The sequence below is a fragment of the Wyeomyia smithii genome, chromosome 1 (assembly GCF_029784165.1).
Source record: "Wyeomyia smithii strain HCP4-BCI-WySm-NY-G18 chromosome 1, ASM2978416v1, whole genome shotgun sequence".
In the NCBI taxonomy this organism is placed as follows: domain Eukaryota; kingdom Metazoa; phylum Arthropoda; class Insecta; order Diptera; family Culicidae; genus Wyeomyia; species Wyeomyia smithii.
In genome coordinates this window covers 40874946-40902603 of record NC_073694.1, presented here as the reverse complement: position 1 = coordinate 40902603, position 27658 = coordinate 40874946, and the positions used below count along the sequence as shown (strand labels likewise).

General features: G+C 36.4%; 1 protein-coding gene across 7 annotated transcripts in view; it reads right to left on the bottom strand.

Moving 5' to 3' along the window:
* LOC129719044 (guanine nucleotide-releasing factor 2) overlaps nt 1-27658 on the bottom strand; it is a 115268-nt gene that overhangs the window by 24725 nt on the left and 62885 nt on the right. For 6 of the 7 annotated variants that reach the window (XM_055670396.1, XM_055670399.1, XM_055670401.1 and 3 more), the window contains exon 2: nt 18680-19203. The exons of the other annotated variant lie outside the window; for it this stretch is intronic. In XM_055670396.1, coding sequence (XP_055526371.1) covers nt 18680-19103 — 424 coding nt within the window. In that variant the 5' untranslated portion in view covers nt 19104-19203. The remainder of the gene's footprint in view (nt 1-18679; nt 19204-27658) is intronic. 7 annotated transcript variants of the gene reach the window in all.

The following is a 27658-nucleotide window of genomic DNA, read 5'->3' as shown; positions in this document are numbered from 1 at the left end:
TTATGAAGTTTTCTACTGTTATTTGATTATTATCATCCTTAAGTTTCTTTATTTATTCTAAGCCTTTTCACTTTTTGCATAAAAAATATATTATTAAATATATTTCAGTCTGTGTTTTTAATTTCATCAACTTTTAAACATTTGTTGAGATTTTCAATTTCAATTCGACGTTATTTGGTTATGATCATCGCAATTTATGGATTTTTCGTGTTTGAATAAACAGAATATTTTTTATTTAACTTAAATTATAGGTCATATTTGTCAAAATCGGTTTTTTTTTTCATTTAATTTTTTATTTTACGCATCTTTTTTTAGTTTGCGTTTCACTTTTTATTTCAACTATTCTTGATCATTTTTACTTTTTGCATAGTAAATATTTATAAGATTTGTTTAGTATATCAATTTTTATTTTATCTTTTACCATAATTTAAGTCAAAATATAAGTTTTCAAAATTGGTTTCATTATTTGTCTTTAATTCTTAGTTTTACTTTTCTCGATGTTTTTTGATTCACTTGTCAGTTTCATCACCATTTTATTAATTCTCTCAATCTATTCAAGATGAATTTTTTGCAATGTTTCCTCGTACGATTCAAATAATCTAAAGTAGACATTAGACGAAGCAAATATTAGCTATTTTTGGTACGAATTTGATTTGCACAAAATAAAATCCGTACCAAAAATAGCAAATATTTGCTTGGTCTAATTCGTACTTAAGTTCTGAATGCATAGTATCCAGCCGATCTTTTGTTAATTTCCTTAGAATCATAAATACATAATAAGGTCTTTTTTACACGGTTTTCAAGACGATTTTCCAAAGAACGCGTTTCCACGACGATATTCGAAATAAAGCAGATTTGGAACGGCGTTTCCTCAAATGATGCAAGTTTTTTACCATGATTTTTTAAAAACAGAAAGGCACCGTATACGAAATAACGTAGCGCTTGAAAAAGGGAGGAGGGGGGTGGTTTAGTTTGCGTTTTTGTTGCATATGGGGGAGGGGGGTAGTTGAGATAGTTACGTAACTGTATTATTTGTTCGGAATTGAAAATCTGAAGAGGGAGGCTGTTAAGCGTTACGTAATTTTAGATGGAAATCACATTAAACTTTACTTTTCGTTTCATAGGAGGAAGGGTTCTAAAATAGAGACTTTCAGCGTTACGTAATTTGTATACGACACCTTAGATCTTTTCAAGCGTTTTTTCACGCGGATTGCTTTCTTCTATTAATCAGAAGCGGTACAAAATATCGACCTCATTGCAACCACATTTTCCGTTTTAGGTCAAAAGTTATCATGTATCCGTTTTCGAAAAATAAGGCAATTTTTTGTGCAAATACTGAAAATTTAAAATATTGCATTTTGGTCATTATTTTGACCACTACCATATACAAACAAGATTAAAACATTTTAGGACAGTTTTCTTCTTTATATTTTCAACTTGGAAGTCTTTTTTTCGCGGTCATATACAATTTTGGAACGTAAAAAAGATCTTAGTATAACGCGGTTTTTTATACGGTTTTTCTCCCCGTGTGAAATGTTACAGTAAACACATGACAGGAACAGCACAGAACAGATATGCAACTTCAAACAAAACTCAACTGCAAATCCTAGCCTACGCTTTCGAATTTGTTTTTTTGCTGTTCTATCCTACATCGATTTTACAGTTCGCTCCAATAGTTTGAACATGCAACCAAAATCTATTATTTTTTGCCTTATCCCTCTAGTGCCCAGTGCCGCCTTTAAAATGTCTTCAGTTGAACCTCTAAAAAGCTTCAATAAAAACTTAAAAAATGTTTATAAAGCTTCATAGTGATTTTTTCGAAGTCCGTCTAAAAATTAATTTTGGGCACTAGAGGGTTAATGATCAAAAAGGTGATCTTAAATCTATCGAAATCAAGTTAAGACAGGACTGCAATATTCGGGCAACAATGGAATTTATTTAAAAAAATATGTGAATAAAAAACGTTGCACGTATGCGGGTGGTGCTGCACGATTATCATGAAAAGGCACGCTCGCTATACCAGTACCGAAGAGAACGAAAAATTCTCTCAACGAAAGAGCGCGAGAGGTCCCACAGTCTTTTTGCTTTTTAGTTTTGTATGAGGACAAGAGAGACCGAAATAATTCTTCACCACGAGCAGGTATGATAAAAATTTTGAGTGTAAAATGCTTCACCGCTAGATGTCGATACTTAAAATAAAGAGATTTGGTCTCGTTTTTGGTTCTTTAGTTGTAAATCTGTTAAGTGATAACAGACAAAGTAAGGAGTTTTTCTGTGCGGCTTTCAACGGCGATTTTTTAAAAAAACGCCGTTTTTCACACTTTTTTGCACTATACTTATCCCCCGTGTAAAATACTACTTTACTGTGTTTCAGTAAAGTCATAGAAAAATAAATTATTGTACGAATATAAATTTTTATAAGATTATAAAGAAAGTTAGAACAGAGAACTTTTTTAAATCTTTTTTTCTGATCTGCAATTTCATTATTTTTACTAAATTAAACAATCGTTGCTTAAGGAATCTTTCAACTCAGTCACAAGACAGGGCCAGCAAATGAAAAAAATGTGACAATTGTAAAGCACCTGTTAACACCGCTGGGCATTAATCTTGGGCCAGCCAAACTCAACCACAGGGATAACCGGAGTGACAGTGAGTGTCAACTATCCAGAGAGATTGCGAGGCGACAGCCGATGTCAGAGAAAATTAAACAAGTAATAAAAAAATAACGATATCGAGTGTGGATCAATAAGATTACGAATATTGCTTAAAATTTATGAAAAATATTGTATTGATTATAGCATTGGTTATAAATTGTAAGAAAGGTATGTGCGAATTGTATTACATTAAAAAATTACCTCATAACCTGAAGATTAATTCACCAGGAAAAGGAAAGAAAGAGAAAGGCAGGAATAAAAGGAAACGAAGGTTCGAGTGAAAAGGATCTATAGTGTGTAGGAAGACCAGGAAGAAAACTAATTATTGTAAGATTTATTGAACTACGAATTATGCAAAATCACTTTATAAAAATCTTTACAGTTTGAGCTTCACTAATAAAAGGCTGCTTCGAAAAAATAGTTATCGGTTCCATCAGAACAGCACCGATTGCAAAACGAGAAAACCGTTTAAACTAACGAAGATTCCAATTCGAACGAATAAAGTTTTCGGTTCACAGATTGACTCCAAACATCACCATAATTGATCAGTCGGTTTGTCCAGATTTATAAATGCCGGTACACAAAAAAGAATGTGGAAACGTGATTTTTATATCACACTTTGAATAAATTAAACTAAATCAGAGGAATAAAAATGCAAGTTTCACAAAAGAATGTGGTATGATGAGCCGGGGTTCACAGCTTTATCTTTATAGCTACCGCGTTACGCTTTATCATACCGAGGAAGGCGAGGGATCCGAAATTTCGAATTTTATTTTACATAACCAATGCTTTATATGAAGAATTATTACAACTTACTGGTAGAAAGTTTCCATTCAACGAAGTAGTTTTCGACGTACAATAATCATTTTTAAATTCAGCTGAAATATTCGATATTCGTTTTGAATGTTCGTCAATTCACATGGATTCGTTATGAAACATCGACCGCGTAAAAAGCGACTCTATGTTTCTGCTCGGTGTGAGAGCCGAGCATAATAAAGTTTCATTAAAATTGAAAATTAAGGAATTGTTATCTTGAAAAACGTCTCGTGCGACCTTCATGCGTCCGTTCCAACCCATTTGGTGATGATACTCAGTAAATTAAAATAGGTTTCATTTTACGATAGCAAAACAGTTACGTTTAAACACAAATTTCTATGAATAGTGGATAATTGTCTGTTGTAATTTGTCAAATAGGCTTTGAAACACTTAGTACAGTTTACCATTTACCTTATGCTTCGAAGTCGATGATTGGTAACAACATTCCACACAAAACTATTCTTCACTTATGAATCATCTGCAGAATTTTTCATAGATTCGTCATTCGCTCAACGAGGTTAATTTATCCAACCTGGTATAGGATAACACACCTTAAATGACACAATGACTGTACGTCGTATCGCGGCACCAAAGTAAGTTCTCAGCTGTTCATCAAACACTTTATTCAGCGCAAATCAACAAAAACAAGAATACTTGTACCTATTCGACTACTTCACGACGAACACAGTTTTCGTCGCCCCGATCTCAACTAAACGTGATCTCATTTGATCTTTTCGCCTTGATCGACAACATCGAACGGTTGGTTTGCTGCGAGCGACGCCCTTGATACACAGACACTCTTCCCGTGGCGGGAACGTAGTCAGTCAGCCGTGTTTTCCTTCCACACTGCACAGCTGCCTGCCCGGAGGGGTAGCCCCAAACGAGTGCTTCTACTTAGGGAAGAACTCCAAAAATAGCATTCACACACTCTGTCGTCTTTGGCTTGTCACTACGAACATCATGCGCCGTACCAATCAACCGCGAATTCTCGTCTCGAAAAAATTGACTCACCACGCTAAACCCGTGCGCCCAAGGCCGATGGAATTCCAGCAATGCGCACTGTTTTCCGGTTGAACACCGAAGGCTCTATCGTCGCCGCCAACGGTGATGCTATCCTTGCTGCTCACCTTGTCCACAGCGTCTAATTGGGGCGTGATCAAACGTATTCAAACGATCGATCCTCGCCCGATGTGCTTCGACGAGTCGTGAAGCTTCGTAGGACTGTAAAATCCTGAGTTCTGCACAGTAAGACCGATCGAAAGTGACTACTTAGTTGTTTTTGTTTGTTAAGCGGTATCCAGCGGGGAACGACCGAGAAACGGTTCGACTGTCTATACATGTACAAAATGTACGAGAACACCCGACTGGACGAGTGCAACGGGGGAAACCGTGACCGTATAGAACAACTTGACAGAGTGAAGCGACGGGATACTACTAAAAGGGGCGCGATCGCGGTTTTAACCCTTAAACTTCCACATGTAATGATTTTAGAATTGAAAAAAAAACTATAAGTTGAAAATACAGTCAGTCTAGACAGATATTTCTCATAATCCAGGACCTTAAAATTAAGACGCAGCGTCAATGGGTTAATTCGGTAAGCGTTCAACTAATGTGCAACATTTTCGTCGCTCGAGGTGTTAGTGTTGCAGACGGGTGCTTCGCGTTCGCGTGCTACACTGCTTACCTCCAACCGCCTCCACTAATTCATCGGCTTTCGGTGGTTTGAGTGTCTATAAAAAATATTCTATATATGGACTACGGGAGAAACATAAGCTATGGCGCGACAAGCACTCATCGTGCCACACTGGAGCAGCTTGAAATAGTTGATTGGTAAAAACTTGAGAAAATCTTTGGATAGAAGATATTTTTGTGGTTTATATGTAAATTCGGCAAAGCATTATTTTTAATAGAAAAAAAATACAACCCAAAGTGAAAAATTACTCCACACAATTGGCGTTTAAAGAAAGCTATTACGCCAGAAAACATTAAATAAAAGGCTATGTGAACAGCACCCAAATGACAACTCCAAAGCGAGAAAACCCGCAAGAGTCGGCTGGAAAGGTTAGGAGTTTTAGGATGTGCAAGCAATAGTTATTATCAGATACCTCGCAAAAGAAAACCAATTAACGACGATTTACATAGCGTAGTTGAAGCTAAATTGTATAAACTGATATCTAAATTGTTTCCCTACCCTCTTATTACTGTATCGACACCAAGTGATATTCTTCACTTGTCACTTCTGTTTTCAGATTTTAAAAAAGTGCCAAATCAAAAAGCAATTTTGAGGCCGAAAACGAATGAATAAATCGTAAATCGTTAAAACCGCACTATATTTTTTTCTATGCTTGATAATATCAAGCAGATATTTGACATTCCTTCAAAGGCATGAATTGTGCACGCATTTGATGTAGTCTCCAGGCTACTGACTTCCGCCTCGCATTAAAAAAACCCAAACGCTGAGTTATAATCACCATTCACAACCCACGTAGTTTTATCTACTCCTTCGATACACTGCACCGCGCATAATCCCGGACGAACGTTATGTCACATTTGCGTCAGCAATAACCGCCAACGAAAGCTAGCATAAATAACATTATAATTTTAAAAAAGCCTTACGAAACCTGCTTTGTGCGATGATTTATTTGCCATAGAATGAATATTCTGTCCTGGTAAAATTTAAGATGCAAACCTTTTTATGCAATTCGCTTTATTGATCGATTGGCGTTTCCATGCCAAATTACCTATCATCAAAATTTGAACATTTTTAATTTGAAGAAAAGTATGCGCACGTGTTTAGTTTAGTTAATTTACTGCATCTTAATTTTTTTGTTCTTTTTTTTAATAAAAAAGGCAATTTTATTTCGTATACTATTGGAAATCACTTGGCGGTTAACTCCCAATAACAAAAGCAAGATGTTCCTGCGTTTGTCACAAATCCTTATCGAGTAACCACTCCAATTCTGAGTCTTCGCAGATTTTTCGACTTCCTTCACGCGGACACTCGTCAACATCAAAATAACCGTCTTTAAAGCAACGGAGTAGCATTTCTTTAAACCTTTCCACCCTCTAGATGTGTTTCAGCCGCCTTTTTCTTGGAATGAAATGACAATATTACCACTTCCCGCAAATGACGATTATTTGTGCGCACATAATATTTGAATTTCCGTGAATCCGCACAAATAAATCTGGGGTGCCACAAGGCAGTAATTTGGGACCACTACTGTTTATACTATATTTCAACGACGCTGCTGCTGTATTAGGAATTGGATGCAGGCTTTTTTATGCTGACGACCTTAAAATATTTCTGGCGATTCGTTGTATCGAGGATTGTCATCGTCTTCAGGAAATGATAAATTCGTTTGTGTATTGGTGTAAATTGAATTGTCTGACAATTAGCATTGCTAAATGCAACGTAATAACCTATCATCGTATAAAATCGCCCATTAAATTCAATTACCAAATAGATGGCCAGGCTTTGAATAGAGTTGAGTACGTGAATGATCTTGGCGTGACTCTCGATTCAAAACTGTCTTTTGATCGTCATCGTACTATGATTATCTCAAAAGCCAATCGCCAGTTAGGCTTCATATCGAAAATTGGACGTGATTTCAAAGACCCATACTGCTTCAAATCCCTCTATTGTGCACTTGTCCGTCCAATCCTCGAGTCCGCCAACCTTGTTTGGATGCCACACCAGCTTTATTGGAGTATACGATTAGAACGTGTGCAGCGTAGGTTCATACGTATAGCTCTTCGAGACTTACCTTGGCGACAACCTGACAATCTTCCAGCGTATGCAGACCGTTGTCGTTTACTCAATCTGGATACCTTGGAACGCCGCCGCAAGATACAACAGGTATTATTTGTGGAAAAGCTGTTGAATAATGAGGTAGACTCTCCAAAACTCTTGTCGTTGATAAATTTTCGTGCGCCGCAAAGAGCCCTTCGACCATCCTCACTATTAATCAATCACTCTCATCGTACTAACTTTGGTCACAATGAACCCGTTGCCTCGTGTATTAATATGTTTAGTCGTATAGAAGAACATTTTGAATTTGGTGAGCCTTCGCAAAAATTGAAGAAAAAACTAGAAAGGATAAGTTTTTAATATTATATACATATATACCTTAGTTCATTAAGACTTCGAGTCAGATGAAAATCATACCAAAATAAAAAATAAAAATAAAAAAATAAGTATTATAAAATTGATAAATAAATAAGGCTAATATAAGGAAAAATGAAAGCATAACCAGCTCGTATATATTGTCGGCCGCGTACAGTTTTGCTAGTTATACTGCTTTTATTTCATTTGCTCCAATGCATCAATAACTTCATTTATTTTTCACTACACTTTTTTCACTTGTGTAGTGTAAAATTGTGGAGATTCTGTCAACAGCTTTAACACACTCAGATATTTCATACTGATGAAGAAAATCAATGAATGGAACACGATATTTGATTACAAATTTCATTTAAGATTAGTGAGAACAACGAGATAAATACAATACTAAAATAAGGCTTCCAACAAAACCAAAAGTTTTTCTCTTTTGTTGTAAAACGCATAATAGGCCATTTTTTGATATTCATTGAATTGCAATTTTTTTCAAACCTTTTTAATCGGTTCAGAATTTAAAAATATTTTGCTGCAGATATGGAAGTACAGTTCGCACTGCGCACTGCGCAAATAATCCGATCCCTTTCGTTCTCACACAGCAAACGACAACATGTATCGAACCCTTGACAATCGTGTATGCAAAGGTGCATCTTACACACGTACAGAAATGACACCACTAGTATCAGTTTGCTTTGGAGCACGCGGAACTAATTGCGTCAGAATTTCACTTATACTTTGAACAGCGGGGTAATGGAGTAAGTTTAATTGTAATTCATAGCAATAAAACTAGATGAAACGAGTACAGTTCCACGAGGTTTCTTTTTCACTTTACTTTTAAACATTTTATTTCAATCGTAATTTGCCTGAAACTTTACGTTGAAGTTTCTATGGCAAAAGGATTCCATTTTGTATTACAGGTCGAACTCGATTATCCGGAATTTTGGACTCGATTGTCCGCAATATTTTTTTTCTGTTTTTTTTTTGTTATTTTTATTTTGGAATTTCACCTTATCTTACCCTACGGGATACTTGTTGCCATTTCTGTTCCTTCCGGCATGTTAGGGATATGTCCGAGTATAGTGAAATCAATCAATGTCTAATTATTTTTTTGCTTCTCTCTTTTTCCCATGGAAATAATTTCAGACTATGTCACTGCATCACACAAGTATAATGACAAAAGAAAATAATTTTTTTATGTTGATTTTAAATTTGAATAGTTTTTTGTGATTCGATTATCCGGAGTTAAAAGCTTTTCGATACTCCGGATAAGCATGTTCGATCTGCATTGGTTATTTTTTTTAATCTCGACTCGTTTTCGAGATGATCTCTTCGGCAATGTTGTAAGGAAGTTGTAAAAGGGAGGGTAAAATCAGATTACACACAAGCACGGATAAGTAATACGGATTCCATTCAGAAAAAAACTGAAATTTATGAGCTCTGTTTAACTTTTATTTTTGATAACGATAAGAAGAAGAGTAAGAAAACACAACAATTATAAAATAAATGTATGGCAGTTTAAAATATAACAACTAACATAGACTGCCGAAAATTGGTTATAAGACTGTACCTAAATAATGACGAGAGATAGAGGATTGTTGAGAGTGTTTTATGTGTATGTTGTAAACAGCTACGACCTTTTTTTTTTTCTTCGAGAGTTGAACAAACCTTATAACTTGGAAATCACTTATTCGATCAAATAGGGCTCAACTATTAATACGAGTACACTAAAGTCACTTTTTACGCGGGGGATACGTGCCGCGTAAATTCCGGAATCCGCGTGAAAAAACCGCGTTAACTCCGGAATCCGCGTAAAAAAAACCATCGTTAATTTTGCATTCCGAGTGAAGGGAAACCGAGGCAAAAAAAATACCGCGTGAATTCCGGAATCCGCGTAAAAAAAACCGCGTGAATTCCGGAATCCGCGTAAAAGAAAAACCACGTAAATTACGCAATCCGCGTAAAAAAAAACCCGCGTAAAAAGCGACCTTAGTGTAATTGTTATTTCTAGGAGCGAAATACACTGGGGTCTTTTTTTACGTGGGTTGTTTCTATGCGGTTTTTTATACGCGACTTTTTTTACGCGATTTTTTACAATAACGCGGATTTTTTTCACGCGGTTTTTTTGAAATGACGCGGATTATTTTCACGCGATTTGGAAAATTATTTTTACGCGGTATTAAATATATTTAGTAAAAGTAAATCCAATCAAGTAAAAACAATCGTATGGTTCATGACAATAAGATATTCTGTTTTATTAATCTCAATAATGCATATTTTTAATATATTTGCTGTTATTAACAAAAAATAGGCAATTTCCGTTGATTCGGGAAGAAGGAACAAAACTACATTAATAATTGTATAACGATACGAGTCAGGGTCGTTGCAATTAACTTCCGATAAAGGAACGAAAGCTTAAACATGTGGCAAAATTATTATAAAAAAGTTATTGTCATGTTCTTCGATGAATTTTCATTTTAGAAGCACTATAAACTCATTTTGTGTGTCTGTTACCATTTTTATATTATTTTTAAAGTTTATATTTACTTACGTGCCATTATTTTTAATCGGGTCTTATTATTGAATGGAGTTTTTTTAAAATAACGCGGTTTTTTTATACGCGGATTTTTTCAACGCGGTACAACCAACCGCGTAAAAAAAGACCCCAGTGTATACCGAAAGAAAAAAAACTCCCCTAAAAATATTATAATTAAACATTATAATCATCATCGCCACAAAATATAAAAAAATTGGTCGCAGTGACGAAAATACTCAACACCATTCTGAATCCAAAAAATAAGTGAGGACATGTAGGTTGTTTCACATGAAAATATTCGTTGATGTTCAGGAAAGACATTTGAGAAAAAAAATAAAAGGTATCTGAATATTAAAACTTAATTCACGTAAAATAAAAGGTATCTGAATATTAAAACTTGATTCACGTAACTACGTAAAACATGCAAGATAATAACTTTTTTGGTGAATTTGCCTCTAAATCAAAATTCGGAGCGATGACATGTGATTCTTTTTTCATTAAAATGTTTGTTGATGTTCAGAAAAGACATTTGAGGAAAAATAACAAGTATCTTATTACTAAAACTTAAGATATCATTCACAAAACTACGTGAAACATTCAAAAATTATGATACTTTTTTTATTTTATTTTTTATACTCATTCGTCTCTAAATCAAAATTCAAAGCGATGACATGTGATTCTTTTTGACGTAGAACTACGTCTTTCAGGAAGCTCGACTATATGGATGTAAAATGAAAATCTAAAAACGGAAAAAGTGAAAAATATGTCCAATTTCGAATGCTAATAAATCGGTTAGTTTCGGAGGATTTCCTCATTCTTGCAGTAATCGATTGGAAAATCTTCTATGCATCCTCCCAAATGCACAAAATTGTCGTCTCTTTAAGCCGAAACTTCTCATATTAGTTTTAAGCAGCAGCAGCAGTGGATAGTAATGGCAGCGGATAGCAGCAGCAGTTGCAGCGGGTATCAGCATCGATAGTGGTAGGGCCAGCTGGTGTAGCGGCACTTCCTATAGTAAAATGCTGCCAGCATACAGATGCGATCACATTATATTCGATTTTAAATTGAACAACAACTGTCCTTAGAAGGACAACAAATAAATCATTGGAGATTTGATATTTTCTCGTTTTGCGCTAGATTTAAAAGTAAAATGTTATTTTAATCTTCATGCACTCTGGCTGTTGAAAATTATTTGCGTTGTATAGTGTTTGTTCAATTCCTGTTCAGTGATGTATGTGAAATTGAAATTCGATTGCACTTCAACTCCTCTTGTGCACCAAATTTTAAACACATTCAATACACATTACTTAAACAACCTTATGTAGTTCTACGTCAACCTTGCGGTCGTAGGTTTGCATACAACCCTTGTGATTTTTTTATATAAAGATGCGCAGCATGTGGTTTATTTCACGAACGTTACTCGAGGACAAAAATTTTACCAGAAAAAAAAAAACAAAATGCATATTAAAAAAGTTTTTTTTTTATTTCTCAATATCTTGTGAACAGTTTTGACCGTGTTCTTTCCAACCCAACTTTAATTATGCGAAGCAGGTGCATAGACAATAAATTGAAGTAAAGTAGGTGATGCCCGAGAAATTCAGAAAGAACCGCATTTTCGGCTGCGAATATCATTTGAATGGAATCAGTAATTTTCAAATAGTTTTTTTGACGTGGGACTACGTCTTTGTTTACTATACTGGGATGCATTCTGTAAAATTGGAAATTAAACTGGCAAATGTAGCGTCAGATTTCAAACGTTAATAACAGCATAAGCATTATTTCACTGCTCAACGGTAAAAATTGATAAAAAGTTACAGGGAAACTTACGCGAACAATGAACCAATTACATGCGCGCATCCCTAGCACAGACGACGTGAATGGACACCATCCGTTCCCCGTGATATTCTCTGTATCAATATCGATATAAAAATTGACAGAGTCTCCCCGTCCCAATATGTCAATTTATTTTTGCTTCGATGAGCTTAGACAAAAATGATGTCTCGAAGGTAAAAGTTTTCCGAAAAGTTTGAAACAATCTCCATTCTTGAACAATTTCTAAACCTGCTATCAAAACCTCATAAAAACTGATGTCTTGAAAGAAAACATGCCGGTGAAAGCGACAGTAACAGTGGAGTACAGAAACGCAGGGCTCTCGTCGTCTATGATTGCAGCGATACTCTTCTATTCGTACATTTCAGCGGTACACTTCTGTTCGTACTGCAGCGGTACTATTCGTATCGCAGTGGTACACTTTTGTGCGTACATTTCTATACACTGAACGAACTCGTCAAGCCATTATTAGATGATTCTTCATTCAGACGCATATGAAACGCGAAACTACGAAAATCATATGAAATACTCGATGCACTGATTATTTACGTTGAATAATATGATTCGTCTTGCACACTATGTAAGAAAATATTATGCCTAATTAATAAAGTCACACATACATTTTGGGTGATAGTTGTCGAAATTTTACTGCATGAAGTTAAGCGCATATGTGAAAGAAAATCATCCATGGCAGCCCCATACGGGAAATCATATGAACACAAACAGTTATATGATTCAGTTTCGCACCGTTTCACTTTCGATTTACCTTCTGTCCCGTATACTCTTACCACCATTTTCCTGTCAGTTTTGATGAAACCGTAATTGAATTGCTTGCAAACATTGGATTGTTGCGACAAAAATAAAACATCGATTAAGTTTCAAAAACGGAAATTATATTCTGTGAAAGGTGAGTTTGATATATTAATGATAACTTATATTTGTTGTTAAGAGTAATTTGCTCGGGGCTACAGTTTGAGTGTTTTGTGGTGTTTATGTTCAATGCTAAATGTTTTTTTTTATTTTATTGGCCTATTTCAGATTGTGGAAAAGTAGAATATAAAATCGACAACAGGAGCACGTTAGCACATCAGTTAAATTTACTGATAAACTGTGATTGCCAGGTTTACAAAAAGTTGGGTTTTCCCCATTTACAGTGAAAAAAAAAATACAAAAAATATTTCGTAAAATGTCATACCAAGTGAATGAATCAAAGAGAAAAAAAAAACATTTTTTTTTTCTACACCCAACGCAAACGGGGAATATATTATTACTTTTGGGCAATTTTTTATTACTTTTTGTGTCTCATGACTGCGCATTATACACAAAAAGTAACAAACAAAAAGTAATAAAAATTATGACGGCCACACGCTTGTATGTGTTTCTGCAGGAGAACATACAGCCAAGCACCGCAATGCATGTGTTGGCAAGACTTCAGTCGCTGCATTTGTATTGATGCAACGATCTGGTTCATTTTTGTCTCCCTTCATCCACACATAATCAGAATCTCAACCGTCAACCTCAAATGTCCAACTAGAAACACTTTCGTTTCGTCCCCCAGTGTTTACTTGAAATGGAAATATTTAATACTGTCTGACCAGAGTTGCCGAAGTTGCGAATATTGTTCTGGATGGGCACGAGTTTTGTATATTCAAACAGGTCCAAATGAGTTTCCATGAACCAATGATTATGTGCTGTAAATAGCTTGCAAGAAATCATCAACGTTTGCATACTCTATGACGGGGAAAAAGTTGCTTGGCAGCTCTTGTCATATTTTTTCGCTACTCCATATGCATACAACGAGCGAACTAATACACGCCCACCGGATGAATTGGAGATTGAAAAAACTTGTAACATGTGCAACTTATGCGACGGTGTGTGATTTTTTTTGACTTGAGGTGGAAAGGGAGCATTTTCGACAGAAAAAACGTTGCATGTGGTTGAAACGACCATTATTAGATAGTCGTACTCTCATAACACGTGCTAAATATATGACAGTATGTGTTGTTACTTAACTGGGGAAGAATTTTATTACTTTTTAAGTGATGGATTTGTTACCTAAAAAGTAATTTTGCGCTATTGCTTTAAAAGTAATAAGGAAAAGTTTTGCGTGTACTATTCTATTTTATTGAGATCTCAAAACCATGTGAATATAATTCATGCTATGAATTTTTTTTTAAATGTCTTTCATTTTGAACACAGCTTCATGTCATGCTAACATATCATGACAAAACAGCTTGACACTGCATGGCGAATCTCTAACTAATTTAATTAAAACTATATGATATACAATCCATAATATTTCCAATGACAAATGAGAATCATGCTACTTTTAGCGTATCGGTGTACATTTTTCGTCTGAATAGAATACTAGAATAGTTTCATTTGCGCAAGCAAAGGATAATAATCATTTCTAAAATGATGCATAATCGTTATGGGGCTCAAGTGAAGCAATAATCACATACTTACGTGTGGGCAATTTGTTTCAGTGTACGTGTGCAATCGAGGAAAACCTGCAATGCTGCTGTTGATGGTGATTGAAAGTTTATCTCATAAATATGATTACCATTAACTATTCAACAAGAATTGTAAATTTTGCAACGGATATTTATCCAATTTTATCTTCAATATTCACTAAATAATCGTGACCGGATAGTATCGAAAGAGTAAATTCCACATAAACACATATATAGAAGAGTAAAAGCTTGCGAATGCTTATGAATTTTTGGTTTATTTACTAAGATTCATTAGAATCTCCTTTTACATTTCAAAATGGTTAGATGATATATTATTATTCAAAGCTTTACCATAATAAACGTATGTATATTAGCAGTTATCGTAATACAGCGAATGTAGTTGTAGGTAAATGAAAAAAAATTGTCAAGCAAAAAAACAAAAATGGAATTGTTGATTGTTATGGTTTTTTGCTGGAACTTGTTAATAATTTTGTTAGACATATCTTCTTATGTTTGCCAGGTAATTAACCTTCGTAAGGGCTTCTGTATTATTTTAAAAGTAAGAACCATATTTTATTCAGAGTTAAATAAGACAAAACTATTTATTAAAATAACGTAAGTATTATTGGATTTGGTTTTCGAGGATATAGAGTTAATTCTAACTTGGACGCATTACGAGAAATTCTTGGTGCTTTTTCAACAAGAATGATATGCTTGTGCCTTGTCAAATACGTGTTGTTTGCACAAAAAATACTACAGGCTAATACTAATATCGCCAAATATATACGATATTCTTTCGAATGTTGTTGAATATATTTAAAAAAATTGATTTCCAGGGGAGTCTGAAAATAAAAATACGTACAGACGCTAAGCAAACACCTTGATTCTGTCTGCAGGCTCTGTATATTTTGTAACAAAAATTCCCTAATTACAGTGTTTAGTCCCACGTCACCATTTCATTCAACCCTAGGGCTGTATACCTTGTAGTATTAGAACTTTATTTTTGAATTTACTTCTTCCTTGTAGGGAACTACTTAAAACAAAAAGTTTAATTTGGCTTTACATAGTAACAGAATTCTGGTTTGCTCCGTGAAAAGATTGTTGTTAATGAGTTGAGTCAAATGTATTTACTGACTAAACAAATCTTTAGAGTGTTGCTGAGTTTAAGGATTTATTGTATTTATTAATGGTATTTATTGCGCACAGCGCATAGAGAAATAATAAAACGATTTCTGTTGTAAATGCACTGGATATTTTTTTTTGTTTTTTTTTTCGCCAGTGTAAGATTTTTTATTTTAATTTTTCCTTGAGTCCTGGTGAATTATGTAGTTTTCTTCTGTCACTGCTTAGCTAAGTTTTCATAAGTGGACAACACCCTGAAAGTTTTTTTTTAAATCTACTTGTTGACGTTGACACCCTCTTAGCGTTAGTTTGTAAATTTTTAAGTTATTCTCATGAAACGTAAAAATTAGTTCATGTTGTTACTAAATGTGAAAGAATCAGCATGAAAATAAAAAAACATAATAATGTACATACCCTAAAATGAATTTTCTCATAATCTTCTCGCATCTCTTCAAAAATTCAATCCCCCAATTGAACGACCATGGTTCGAACAAAACCCACTAATTGTGGATGCAAGAAAACGCTGGCAGATTTACCATTTTCAATTACCAACAGCGACTAATTTATTTGAACCGGGTATTACTGCACGCCGAGACAGTTCGTTCAATTACGGCATCGCTCAATTCGCGCAACGCAAATTCAAACCATCACAAAACTATGGAGCCTTAAAACCGACTCCATTTATTTGGTCACGGTAGAGACAAACAAGTTTTTGCACACTAACCGGAATGTAAATATGTACACCTAGGTACAGCCAACTCGTTTGCAGCGAGCGATCTGCATAAAACGTGACATTTTGTCGCGCTCGGTATCGATTATCCAAATCCGATGGGCCACTTTCTCTCGCTGTGGAGGTGGGTTTTTTACCTCATGAATTTGCAGTATGGCAATTTGTGGAGTGGAAACGTATTGCTATTTAAGATTCAATAGTAACGGTTAACTAAAAACTTTGAAAAAAAAAAACAACTTCTGAAAACCCAAATCGCAAGAACAATGATAATTGAACCTGTCTCTCATGACTTGCTCCAATAGTCAATCTCATAAAAAGATCAGCAAAGTAGTATCATCAGTGACGAGCGTTCATGATTTGCTCATTGTCGATTATCTACTCACAAATTAAAAAAAAGTTTTTGCTAAGGAAGTTCGGGCGCAGCCGCGACAATGAAGCAAATCAATTTCATGCCTTACCACACGGTAAGAGCTTATTGTTCCATTACCTTCCGTTATTTCTGTGATGCCACTTTTTATCATTGCTCAGCTTGAATTATTTCCTCTGTTGCTGTCACACACAGCGCAGGAGAAATTGCACTACCTTGACACCAGCAGATACCTCTCAGACGAAACAAAGTCACGATGCGGTCCGATGGCGTCATTCTACGAAATGCCAAATCAGCACTGTCAGTAAGGTGTATTTGCTACATTCTTGAAACATGGCCGCATTTATTTACCAGATGACTGGTACTGTTTGTTTTTGACTGTGTGGCTGATTTTTTTTCTCAAGTCTCATTCAATAATATAAAGTTGGTAACTGAAACATGTTTTCTTTGGCATTTCGGCTGTTTTCGTATGTCCACTAGAATGGCCCACCAAAATTATCGTGTAAGACGCGACAAACAGCAACCTCGGTTTGCAAATCGCTGGAGAGTAATCGAGCCAAATTATGCAATAAAACATAGCTGCCCGTCAGCGCAATATGTCCTAACAGAAATGCACGAACCCTGGTGGTGCGCACCTACTGGAATGAGTTTTCAGCAGGTCCATTGTCTGTGACAAAACCGTCACGTCAATGTGCTTGCCGAATGCGGAGGCGAACGCGCAGTACGCTGTACGAACGAACGTCACTTTACCGTCACAACCCGGTTCGGACGGAAAGATTTTATTTTTATTTTAATCACGTTTGATGCCATCATCGGCTTGCAGTTTTTTTGTATTATATAGTGGATTATCTTTCGTTTGTTTGGTTCATCCTGACAACGATAAACGATAAGCATTGTTTTTATGTCGCACCTCTCCTTAAGCGTACTATCGCCGGGTGCTACAAGTCTCAGGTGCGATGTGTTTAGTCCGGCGCAATACAAATATTTTGAATCAAAAAGTCATAAAGTGCTCTTAACGATCTCTCATGCCCCAATATGTGTGAGAAGCAGTACATTAGACTGCTGAATTTATGGATTGTTTATCGTGATTGTAACATTGCTCTCGAGTTCATTCATGGTCTTTAACCTTGATTCAACTTAAAAAGGTCAACACGAACTATACAAGACATATTTAATAGAAACGAGCGATCGTAAAAGTTAGCCTTGAGGGACACTAGAATAGAATATTTTCCTTGAATTCAACTATCTACTGGTAATCAATCGAATCAATCCAATTGTCCCAACTCCTATATTTTCAATTTTGAAACCGACATTAAATCAACCATGCGGGAACCTAGGTTCGAACCCCAGCCCCGATTTAGATTTCTGTGTAACCCATCCGATCTGGATACAATGCTAGCCGTATAACATTACAAACCCAAAAACACACAAACGAAATTTTATATTTTATATCTCTAAATTTTGAATTTACGCGAAACTTACATTATAAATCAAATTGATAAATAGGTATTTGTGTTGCTTCAAACAAGTTTATTTAGTCGAAACTCCCATGCTTTTTCATATAATTTCAAACATATAACCTTGAAAATCACGAAAAAAATGGACATTCAAAGCAAAGATTTCATTCAAATCCCTAAATTGAAAAAGCCCGTCAGTGTTTGACTAAGCAAACGAAATCACTACGCAGCGCTAGTAATAATAATTAAAAAAACATATTACGATACAATGTTTCTTCCATTTTTCCCTCCATAACAAATCCACTTCGACATTTGAAAGGGTGCGCCAAAAGTGGATCAATACCAATTATCGTGTTTTATTTAGAAAGACCACTTTCAATCTCCACTCCAACCGATCCTTATTAGTGGCTGCCTCTTGGTCCATTGGCGAGGCAAAAACTTTCCCATGTCACGATGGCTGGCTGCCAGAGCAAGCAGTGGCGGTAGCCAGTTGCCCAACCCCACTGCTATGGCCTGCGGAATGATGCAAACGAACGGTGCTGGTGCTACTGTATCCCCAAAGGTGTTAATAAATTTACCATGTTGAACAACACTGGCACTTACATGCTCCGAAGAAGGTTGGCACCGTCACCTCTGACAGCCCTGGACTGCCGCTTCCCGGTGAATGTGGCGATGAGCAGGTATACGAGTGCCTTTTGAAATTGTACCCGAAAATCTTCTCCCGGATAGGATTCACACTACTGTACAGGTAACTAACCGCCACATTTCGCTGTGGATGGTCACGCTTCTTCACCACCCCTGCTGGATTCAAATCGACCGAATCGCTAATCGGCCGCAAAGCACCCACAATTAGATCACCATCTTCTATGTAATTGTTATTATTTTTGCTGCCCGAGGCGTTTGGACTAAAACTGCTAACACTTTTCAACACTATACTGCCTGGACGCAAACTAATATTGTACGATTTCCACTTTTTTCGCTCGAACTTGGCACAATCAAACAGGAACGTGTCGTCAAACTCCGGCATTTTGGCGGTAGAATGTAATCCACTTGCAACTGTGCTTCTACTCCTAGTTTTGCACTGTGCACTTGCAATCCATCTTCATGCGGCGATTACCGGCGGAGAACTGCCGAAGGAAAAATCGTGACCAAACCGGGCGGAAAATTGCTCCATCGATTTCCCTCTCGCGAATGCCGCCCGGTTTGGCATCTGCTCCCTCGTCGCTGAGACTATCATATCACGAACCTATCGATAGCCGGTAGGTTCAACTGTTCAACTGTGGTTTCAAAGAGTCAGGTAGAAGTTGGACTTAAAGCTATTAAGATTAAAGGCACATACTTTGCACACTAAACGCTGTCTAACAGAGGCTAAAAACACATTCCTGTTGCAAGTGCAACTGCGAGGAGATACCCAACTACAAAATGTCTACATATCGACTAAGCAGCAGGAGAGATCTCGGAATGCGCACATGTTTCTAAGTTGTGCGCGATTTGAGCGAGTTGTAAATACATTTGTTGTTTACCCGAGCGAAATTGTACGTTTAAAAGTTTGCACACCAATGTGTGATTGGAGCTCATCGACAAAAATTGTTCCCAATTCAGTTTTCAACTCCACACGGGGGCAGTGTGCTTTTTTTTCAATATTGATGGCCCTACCCTGAAGTGTCAGATCATTTTAAGTGGACGCTTTGGCAAAATTGTATAACTTCATCTTTTTTATGACGGCAAAAAGTTACCCAATAGCTTCAGTGTTGCAGCGAAGAGAACGTCGCTAGTCGCGACTGGTCTGCTATTACAGTCAACACGTGATTGATCAATCATAGATTCGCAGGAATGTAGTCGACCTCCTTAAGGGTCATCAGCATGACAACCGGCTGTGTAGCTCAAGCTGCAATTGTCCAAATTGCTGCCGAGTGCTAGTGCATTGAGGTACAAATGTACCTACAACAGCTGGTTGGAGACTGGTTCGGACGATTTCACGTAGAATCGCCTGGTGAAGAGTAGTGTTATGTGAACGAAGAAAATTCTTTTACGATGGCTCATAACCTGTGGTTAGTTTGCCGTTTGCTACCCCATCGATAGTTTATTGCAATTTTCCTACCAGATTCGAAAAAATATATTTAAATTACCGAGAAAATAACAGCAAATTTACTATTACTAAAGATTTGATAGATTAGAATTTTTATATTAATTTAATATTCGGCCAAATTTTTTGTTAAAAAAAAAAACATTTTCAGATGATGGATTGCACAAAATGCTTTCGTAAAAGAAAGCTTAGTAGACATAAGTTACTTTCAACGCGGAGCATAGAGGTCCTTTACCCCGTTTCCTGGATTCTTATCATCAGTGCAAAATTTTGTTTGAAAAAAATCGATTTTCTGGGACTTTCTGGGTTTGTTTCTCTGTATTCAGAATGTTCCCTCTAAAAAAATTGCGTTTTGGTAGAAGCAAGCATGCAGCTCAAACACAAAAAATATTTAGGTTTTCCAAGCACTTGTATCGAGACTTGTTTCTCAATCATCCCAAATGAATTAAGGTAAGAAGTAGACAAACAAAAAATCGCCAAAAAGAATGCAAAACTAATTCATCCAAGCCGATTGATAATTATTTTTGCCAACAACTTTTTTATCCAGTATTTCACGTGCCGTAATGGTGTCTAGTCAGCTTCAAAAATAAAGTTCAAATGAATATCAGGTCTTACTAAAGTTCAAATGACAATCGTTAAGAATATCGGCGCATTTTTTCCGCGGGTTTTACCTGATCTTTGAAATTTTTCTCGATTTTTATCTTGATTTGCAGATGGAAATAATACTGCTCTTTGGTGTTTGTTTGAGCAAAAAAAAATTTTTTTTCAGCATCGGTTTATTTTTAGGCTCCCCACTTGACTTCAATTCTCGTTAAACTTTATGACGGTGTGGATAACTCTTGAAAAAATATGAACCGCTTATGATAAAACTTGTCAGAAGGAGACAAAGTTGAAACCTGTCCATGGAATAATAATTGGCAATATTTGGCAGCAGAAACAAATCTGGTAGGGTAGAGCAGTTAGTGTAATACGAAGGGTAAAAACATACACACCTTCACGGATAAATAATAAGCATATCACTTACTCTCAATAGTGGTAATTGCTAATAACAGAAGTGCGGTATACAGCAAACACCCGGCCAAATCACAATAGATCATCTTTTCTGGTCGCAGTGATAAACCCATACAGGAAAATAAATGAAGTAGAAATAGTTCTCACGGAAATTTCAAAACCAACACGGATCCCTTTTATTTCTTATTTGAGTATCGATTTCCTTTTTGCGTCTATAGTTTGAAAAATTTTGATTCATCAACCCCATCCCGGAAATAAATGCTGGCGAAGCAGGAAAGTAAACTTATGTTGAAGTGAGGAGGCAGCAAAAAACCGCTTAAATTATATTTTATTCCTTTGAAAATCGAAAATTCTAAAATCCAAGTGAATAGAAAACCTTACGTGTTGAAAGTTTTTCATTATTTCTGTTCAATAAATTTGAAGAAGATTATAAAGGGAAGTTAATTTCGCCCAAGAATCAAAATAGAAACTGAGAAACAAATAAAAAAATCATCGGGAAATATCAGTTAACATTCATTCGAGACTTTGATGTAGTAAATGCTAGAAAAACTCTAAATAAAATATATAGACATTAAAAATCGCATATTGGAGAAAGCGGGCTAAAAACTTTGCATTGGAATTGAACTGGATTTGGATTAGATTTAGATTGGATTTGGATTGGATTTGGATTGGATTTGGATTGGATTTGGATTGGATTTGGATTGGATTTGGATTGGATTTGGATTGGATTTGGATTGGATTTGGATTGGATTTGGATTGGATTTGGATTGGATTTGGATTGGATTTGGATAGGATTTGTATTGGATTTAAATTGGATTCGGCTTCAATTAGGATTGAATTTGGGTTGGATTTGGATAGAATTTGTATTGGATTTAAATTGGATTCGGATTGGATTTAAATTGAATTCGGAGTGGATTTGTATTGGATTCGGATTGGATTTAAATAGGCTTTTGATTGGATTCGAAATGGATTTGGCTTAGATTTTGACTGAAATTTTATAGGATTTGGATTGGATTTGGAATGAATTTGGATTTGGATTGGGATGGATTTGGATTAGATTCGGATTGGATTTGGATTGGATTTGGATTGGATTGAATTTGGATTGGATTTAGATTGGATTTGGATTGGATTTTGATTGAATTCGGATTGAATTTGGATTGAATTTGGATTGGATTTGGATTGGTTTTGGATTGGATTTGGATTGGATTTAGATTGGATTTGGATTGGATTTGGATTGGATTGGATTTGGATTGGATTTGGATTGGATTTGGATTGGATTTGGATTGGATTTGGATTGGATTTGGATTGGATTTGGATTGGATTTGTATTGGATTTGGATTGGATTTGGATTGGATTTGGATTGGATTTGGATTGGATTTGGATTGGATTTAGATAGGATTTGTATTGGATTTTAATTGGATTCGGAAGGAATTTGGATTGGATTTGGATTGGGTTGGGTTCGACTTGAATTTGGATTGAATGTGGATTGGATTTGGATAGAATTTGTATTGGATTTAAATTGAATTCGGATTGGATTTAAATTGAATTCGGATTGGATTTGGATGGGATTCGGAATGGATTTGGCTTAGATTTAGATTGAAATTTTATAGGATTTGGATTGGATTTGGATTTGTTTTGGATTGGATTTGAATTAAATTTGGATTACATTTGGATTAGATTTGGATTGGATTTGGACTGGTTTTGGATTGAGCTCGGCTTGAATTAGGATTGGATTGGGTTCGGCTTGGATTTGGGTTGGATTTGGATTGAATTTGGATTGAATTTGGATTGAATTTGGATTGATTTTGGATTGAATTTGGATTGAAATTTGGGTTGGATTTGTAATGGATTTGGATTGGATTTTGATTGGTTCGGCTTGAATAAGAATTGGATTTGGATAGAATTTGTATTGGATTTAAATTGAATTCGGATTGGATTTGGATTTGTTTTGGATTGGATTTGAATTGAATTAGGATCGGATTTGGATTAGATTTGAATTGGATTTGGATTGAGTTCGGCTTGAATTAGGATTGGATTAGGATTGGATTGGGTTCGGTTTGAATTTGAATTGGATTGAAATTTGATTGGATTTGTATTGGATTTGGATTGGATTTTGATTGGTTCGGCTTGAATTAGGATTGGATTTGGATAGAATTTGTATTGGATTTAAATTGAATCAGGATTGGATTTGGATTGGGTTCGGATTGGATTCGGATTGGATTTAAATATGGTTCGGGTTGGATTCGGAATGGATTTGGTTAAGATTTTGATTGAATTTGGATAGGATTTGGATTGGATTCGGATTGGATTTGATTAGGCTTTGGATTGGATTCGGGAAGGATTTGGTTTAGATTTTGATTGAGCTCGGATTGGATTTGGATTGGATTTAGATAGGATTTGGATTGGATTTAGATAGGATTTGGATTGGATTTGGTTTGGATTAGGATTGGATTTGGATTGGATTTGGATTGGATTTGGATTGGATTGGATTTGGATTGGATTTGGATTGGATTTGGATTGGATTTGGATTGGATTTGGATTGGATTTGGATTGGATTTGGATTGGATTTGGATTGGATTTGGATTGAATTCAGTTTTGTTTGAATTTTAACATGATTTACAGCAACTGTTCGCTAACTGGGCGACGAGCGCTTCCCAGTTATTGAAATCAGTTTGCTAACTGGGATATCATCTCAACGCCGAGGGGGAGTTCGATGGATAACGCTGCTTCGCGACAACTTTATAAAAGCCTTTCGTTCTTAAGTTGATCACCAAATAGAGAAGCCACAACTACAAGCTTATCTCTCAAACAAAGCTTTTAAACTTTAGTTTGTATTTTGTATTTTTGTATTTTAAATATACTCTATTAGAAAAACTTTAATTTTTCAGTTTTCGTTTCCAATCCACGTTCGTTCAGATATTTGACGTTTGTTGTCTTTTTAACTGGTAATCCTCCCAGTTAGCGAGCGCCCAGTTATAAACAAGCCCAGTTAAAGCGTGCCCAGTTAGCGAATAGTTACTGTATATTGGATTTGGATAAAATTTAAGTTGGATTAAATTTGATTTGGATTGAACTCTAAATGAATTTGGAATGAATTGTTATGGGATTTGGATTGAATTTCAATTGGTTTTGGATTGGATTTGAGAAGAATCGAATTTAGATTAGAATAAAAAATTGGATTTCAATTAGAGTTGCACTATTTTCAGTATTTCGATTCGTTATTAGGACACCCCTAAACAACATTATGACATTAACAGTTATGTTTGTAAAGTGAAGTGAGGAGCAGGTGGTTTAGCCTTCCTTATTTTTGGCTTTTCAAATACTCGCGACCTTTTAACGTCTATACAAACAAATTGAATTTTTCAATGTATTCCGATTTGCTCACTCTCAAAGTTTTGTAACAAAGCATTTAATTTATTCATATAACATGTTGTAATATGAAGTAAACGCAACTGCGGTGATTGGAGTCCAAACCCGCAATGTAAACATTTCTTTCGTAAGATAGATCGGAAGAAAATCGCATTAAAATTATTGAAGTAAAACATAACACATTGGTGCAACAAGTCTTTTTTCCAATATAATGACCCTAATTTTAGGTTATGTTTTTTTCTCACTGAACGTCACGTTTCCTATTTCCAGTGACACAAATATCAACTTGTCCAGGGTAATCAAATCGTGAATCAACACTAAATAAATACGCCGAGACGAATAAAATCAATCACGAGCGTCATCCAGATCCGTCATCGGGGTATAATAATAGCAGCGTGTGTCCAAACTGTCAACAGTTATTTCAAAATAACTTTAAGCATTAGAAAAGTACATCGGTTTGAAGTGTATTTATTTATTCTATTTATTTTGAAACAACATTGAGCTAACTGACTGCAGCACAGCTGCAAATTTCAAGTGATATCTGTGCTCTACCAAACAAAACAAAGTCTACAGTATTTTTTTTCGCATCCAGCGGTCGAAAAATCTGGCCCCGCAGATTCACAACCAAAATATGCCAGGGCCCAGGCGGTGCGGTGCGTCACTATATCGCATCATTTCAAGCGAATTAAAGCAATCGAAGAATGGTTGCGTTATGTTTGACCGACTGGCCGGATGTACGCAGCACCCGCACCCTTGGAGTCAGATTTTTGGCAAATTCTCTCCGGCTTGCGCTCAACAACGACAGCAGCCGGCTAAGCGAAATGCTACACCAAACAAGCCTAAGTAAACACCAAAGCCAAACTGATGAATGACGATCGTTTGCGAGCGGCGCTAATCTAATTGAGCTTGGCGTATTATTTTTAAATCTCTCCTATCGTTGTCTTGTTCAACTCCCGACTTCCAGGGCGGACAAAGCAGGGCCGATAAGATGCAGCGATTTATCACCGCATTGGAGCAAGTAGAGATGGGCGGACGACGGTTTTCAATCAAGACAAGCGGATGTGCGGCTTCCGCTAGTTCCTGTGCTCTGGGCCATTGTACATTAGGGCAATCCGTCATCTGAACCAATTACTTGCGAGGGGGTGGGCAGATGGACGGAATCGTGGGCAGAAATGGGCCGCCTCGGATGGGAAGCACCTTCACACACACACTATCTATTCACAGATGGTACAACGTGTTGAAAGAATCACATGTTTACAACCTCGGCAGCTAATTAACTACATGACGAAACCGTTACGAGTGTCTGTAGGGTTTTTGGACACTGAAATCGATCTGAGGCGGGGAAAGTTTTTCCGCAGTTTTGTACTAACGATGGGTTAGTTGTTTGTGCTTTTCTTTGTTTTAATTTGTTTGTCAACTGTCCGCGCGCACTCACATGGTGTATTAGCGAGAAGTCTGATTGACAATTCGGCAGATGATGTTGGCCGGTTATTTTTGGCAACGATTGAGTGATTCACGCTGCTTTGATTATATTTAACTGCAATCGTGGACACCAAATACGCGATTGGCTTAAAATAGCTTTTGACGTAATGATTCATTACATAAAACTTTTGAATTTCAACCTTTTGAGGAGGAGTGATGAATTTCGGATTTCGGTGAAATGTTCTTTGAAAAAATCTTAATTTATCAAGATAACAATTCAATTTTTGAGCTCATTTCAATATTTCAACTAGCTCGTAAAATACTATCTGATAAGATTACACCAGCGCCATGGTGAACCTGCTTGACATTCCTCAATATAAATTGGAACAATCATTCATAAAAGTTGCCACATTAATCTTGGTGATCTTCGACAAACTAACGACTCCCCATTTTTCCCAAACACCAATAATCCATTCAGCCAAACTAACCGGCAGTAATTCACTGACTTCCAAACTGACTTTTTTCGGCGAAGTCTCTTATGTAAAGTTTGAAGTTATCGAGTCGCGCTACCATTAATCGAAAAAGTTTCCTCAGTCTATGATTAGTGAGAACAATTAATCTTAATATTCGTATTCATTAGCATTCCGAAAAATAAATAACATCTTGACCTACAGCGCGGCGGTTACCGTTCGGTATTTCCCTAGTGATTTACGATCCCTTGAAATGGTAATGATTTATGACGGCCGGCCGGCAGCGCGGCTTGTCCACAATGATCTCTGCATAGCCCAATTCTAAGAGCCATGTTTCCGTTGCCAGTAAGGTCCACCACGGTTACCGTTACCGCAGCTCTGTACACACGATTGACACCGCTATGATCCGCTGTGTTGAGGACGTCCAACAGGGCAAGAGAGAGATCCGTGAAATCCGCCAAGTGTATAATTACCCGGAAATTTAACTGGGCTACAGAGGTTTACTTCCTTCTCACGAAGATGTCAAGCGGTTAGCGCGTATCGCGCCTTGGACAAGTGGTGACAGTTAAAAAGAAAGCTTGATCTATGTCGATTGGAAGATTTGTCAGGTTCGATAGTCGTTTGGCCTGTTGCTGCCGGCCTCTCTGTTGAACAGAGCCATTTGAATATTCATTCTTCCGAAACGCACGAGCGCGAAATAAAATGCACAGTTACAAGAGTGTGACCAATCGGTAGGTATGTGCGGAGATGAGGACAAACCAAGGTAAAATTTGTTCAATTTAGAGCTGAAGTTAACGACTTGATGGCGACCGCTGCGAGTATTGATGAACTTCAAGTGCGCTTACTCGTGTATAGATGTTGTGTCTGAGCAAGGACGAGTGAAGACGATTTCTGCTAAGATGCAGCGATGGGCCGTGCATTCTATCGAGTGGAACAAAATGTTAACAGCCATCGCGGACATTTCTGCCACGATTGGCGCAAAAGCACGGAAACGATAATGAGTTTGTTCTACTTGACGAGATTCGAATGACAGGCTCCGGTATCGCCAAGTGGACGACCTTCACAGCGCCATCAAATTGGATCTTGACAATCATTAACGATAGAGTAGAAGTTCTTTGCATAATGATGTTTTTATCTTACAACTTGCCAACCACTCAATCGTAAGTATAGATAAGATACATAAATAGTTGCATTTGTTTAAACGAAAAAAATGCCAACTATTCT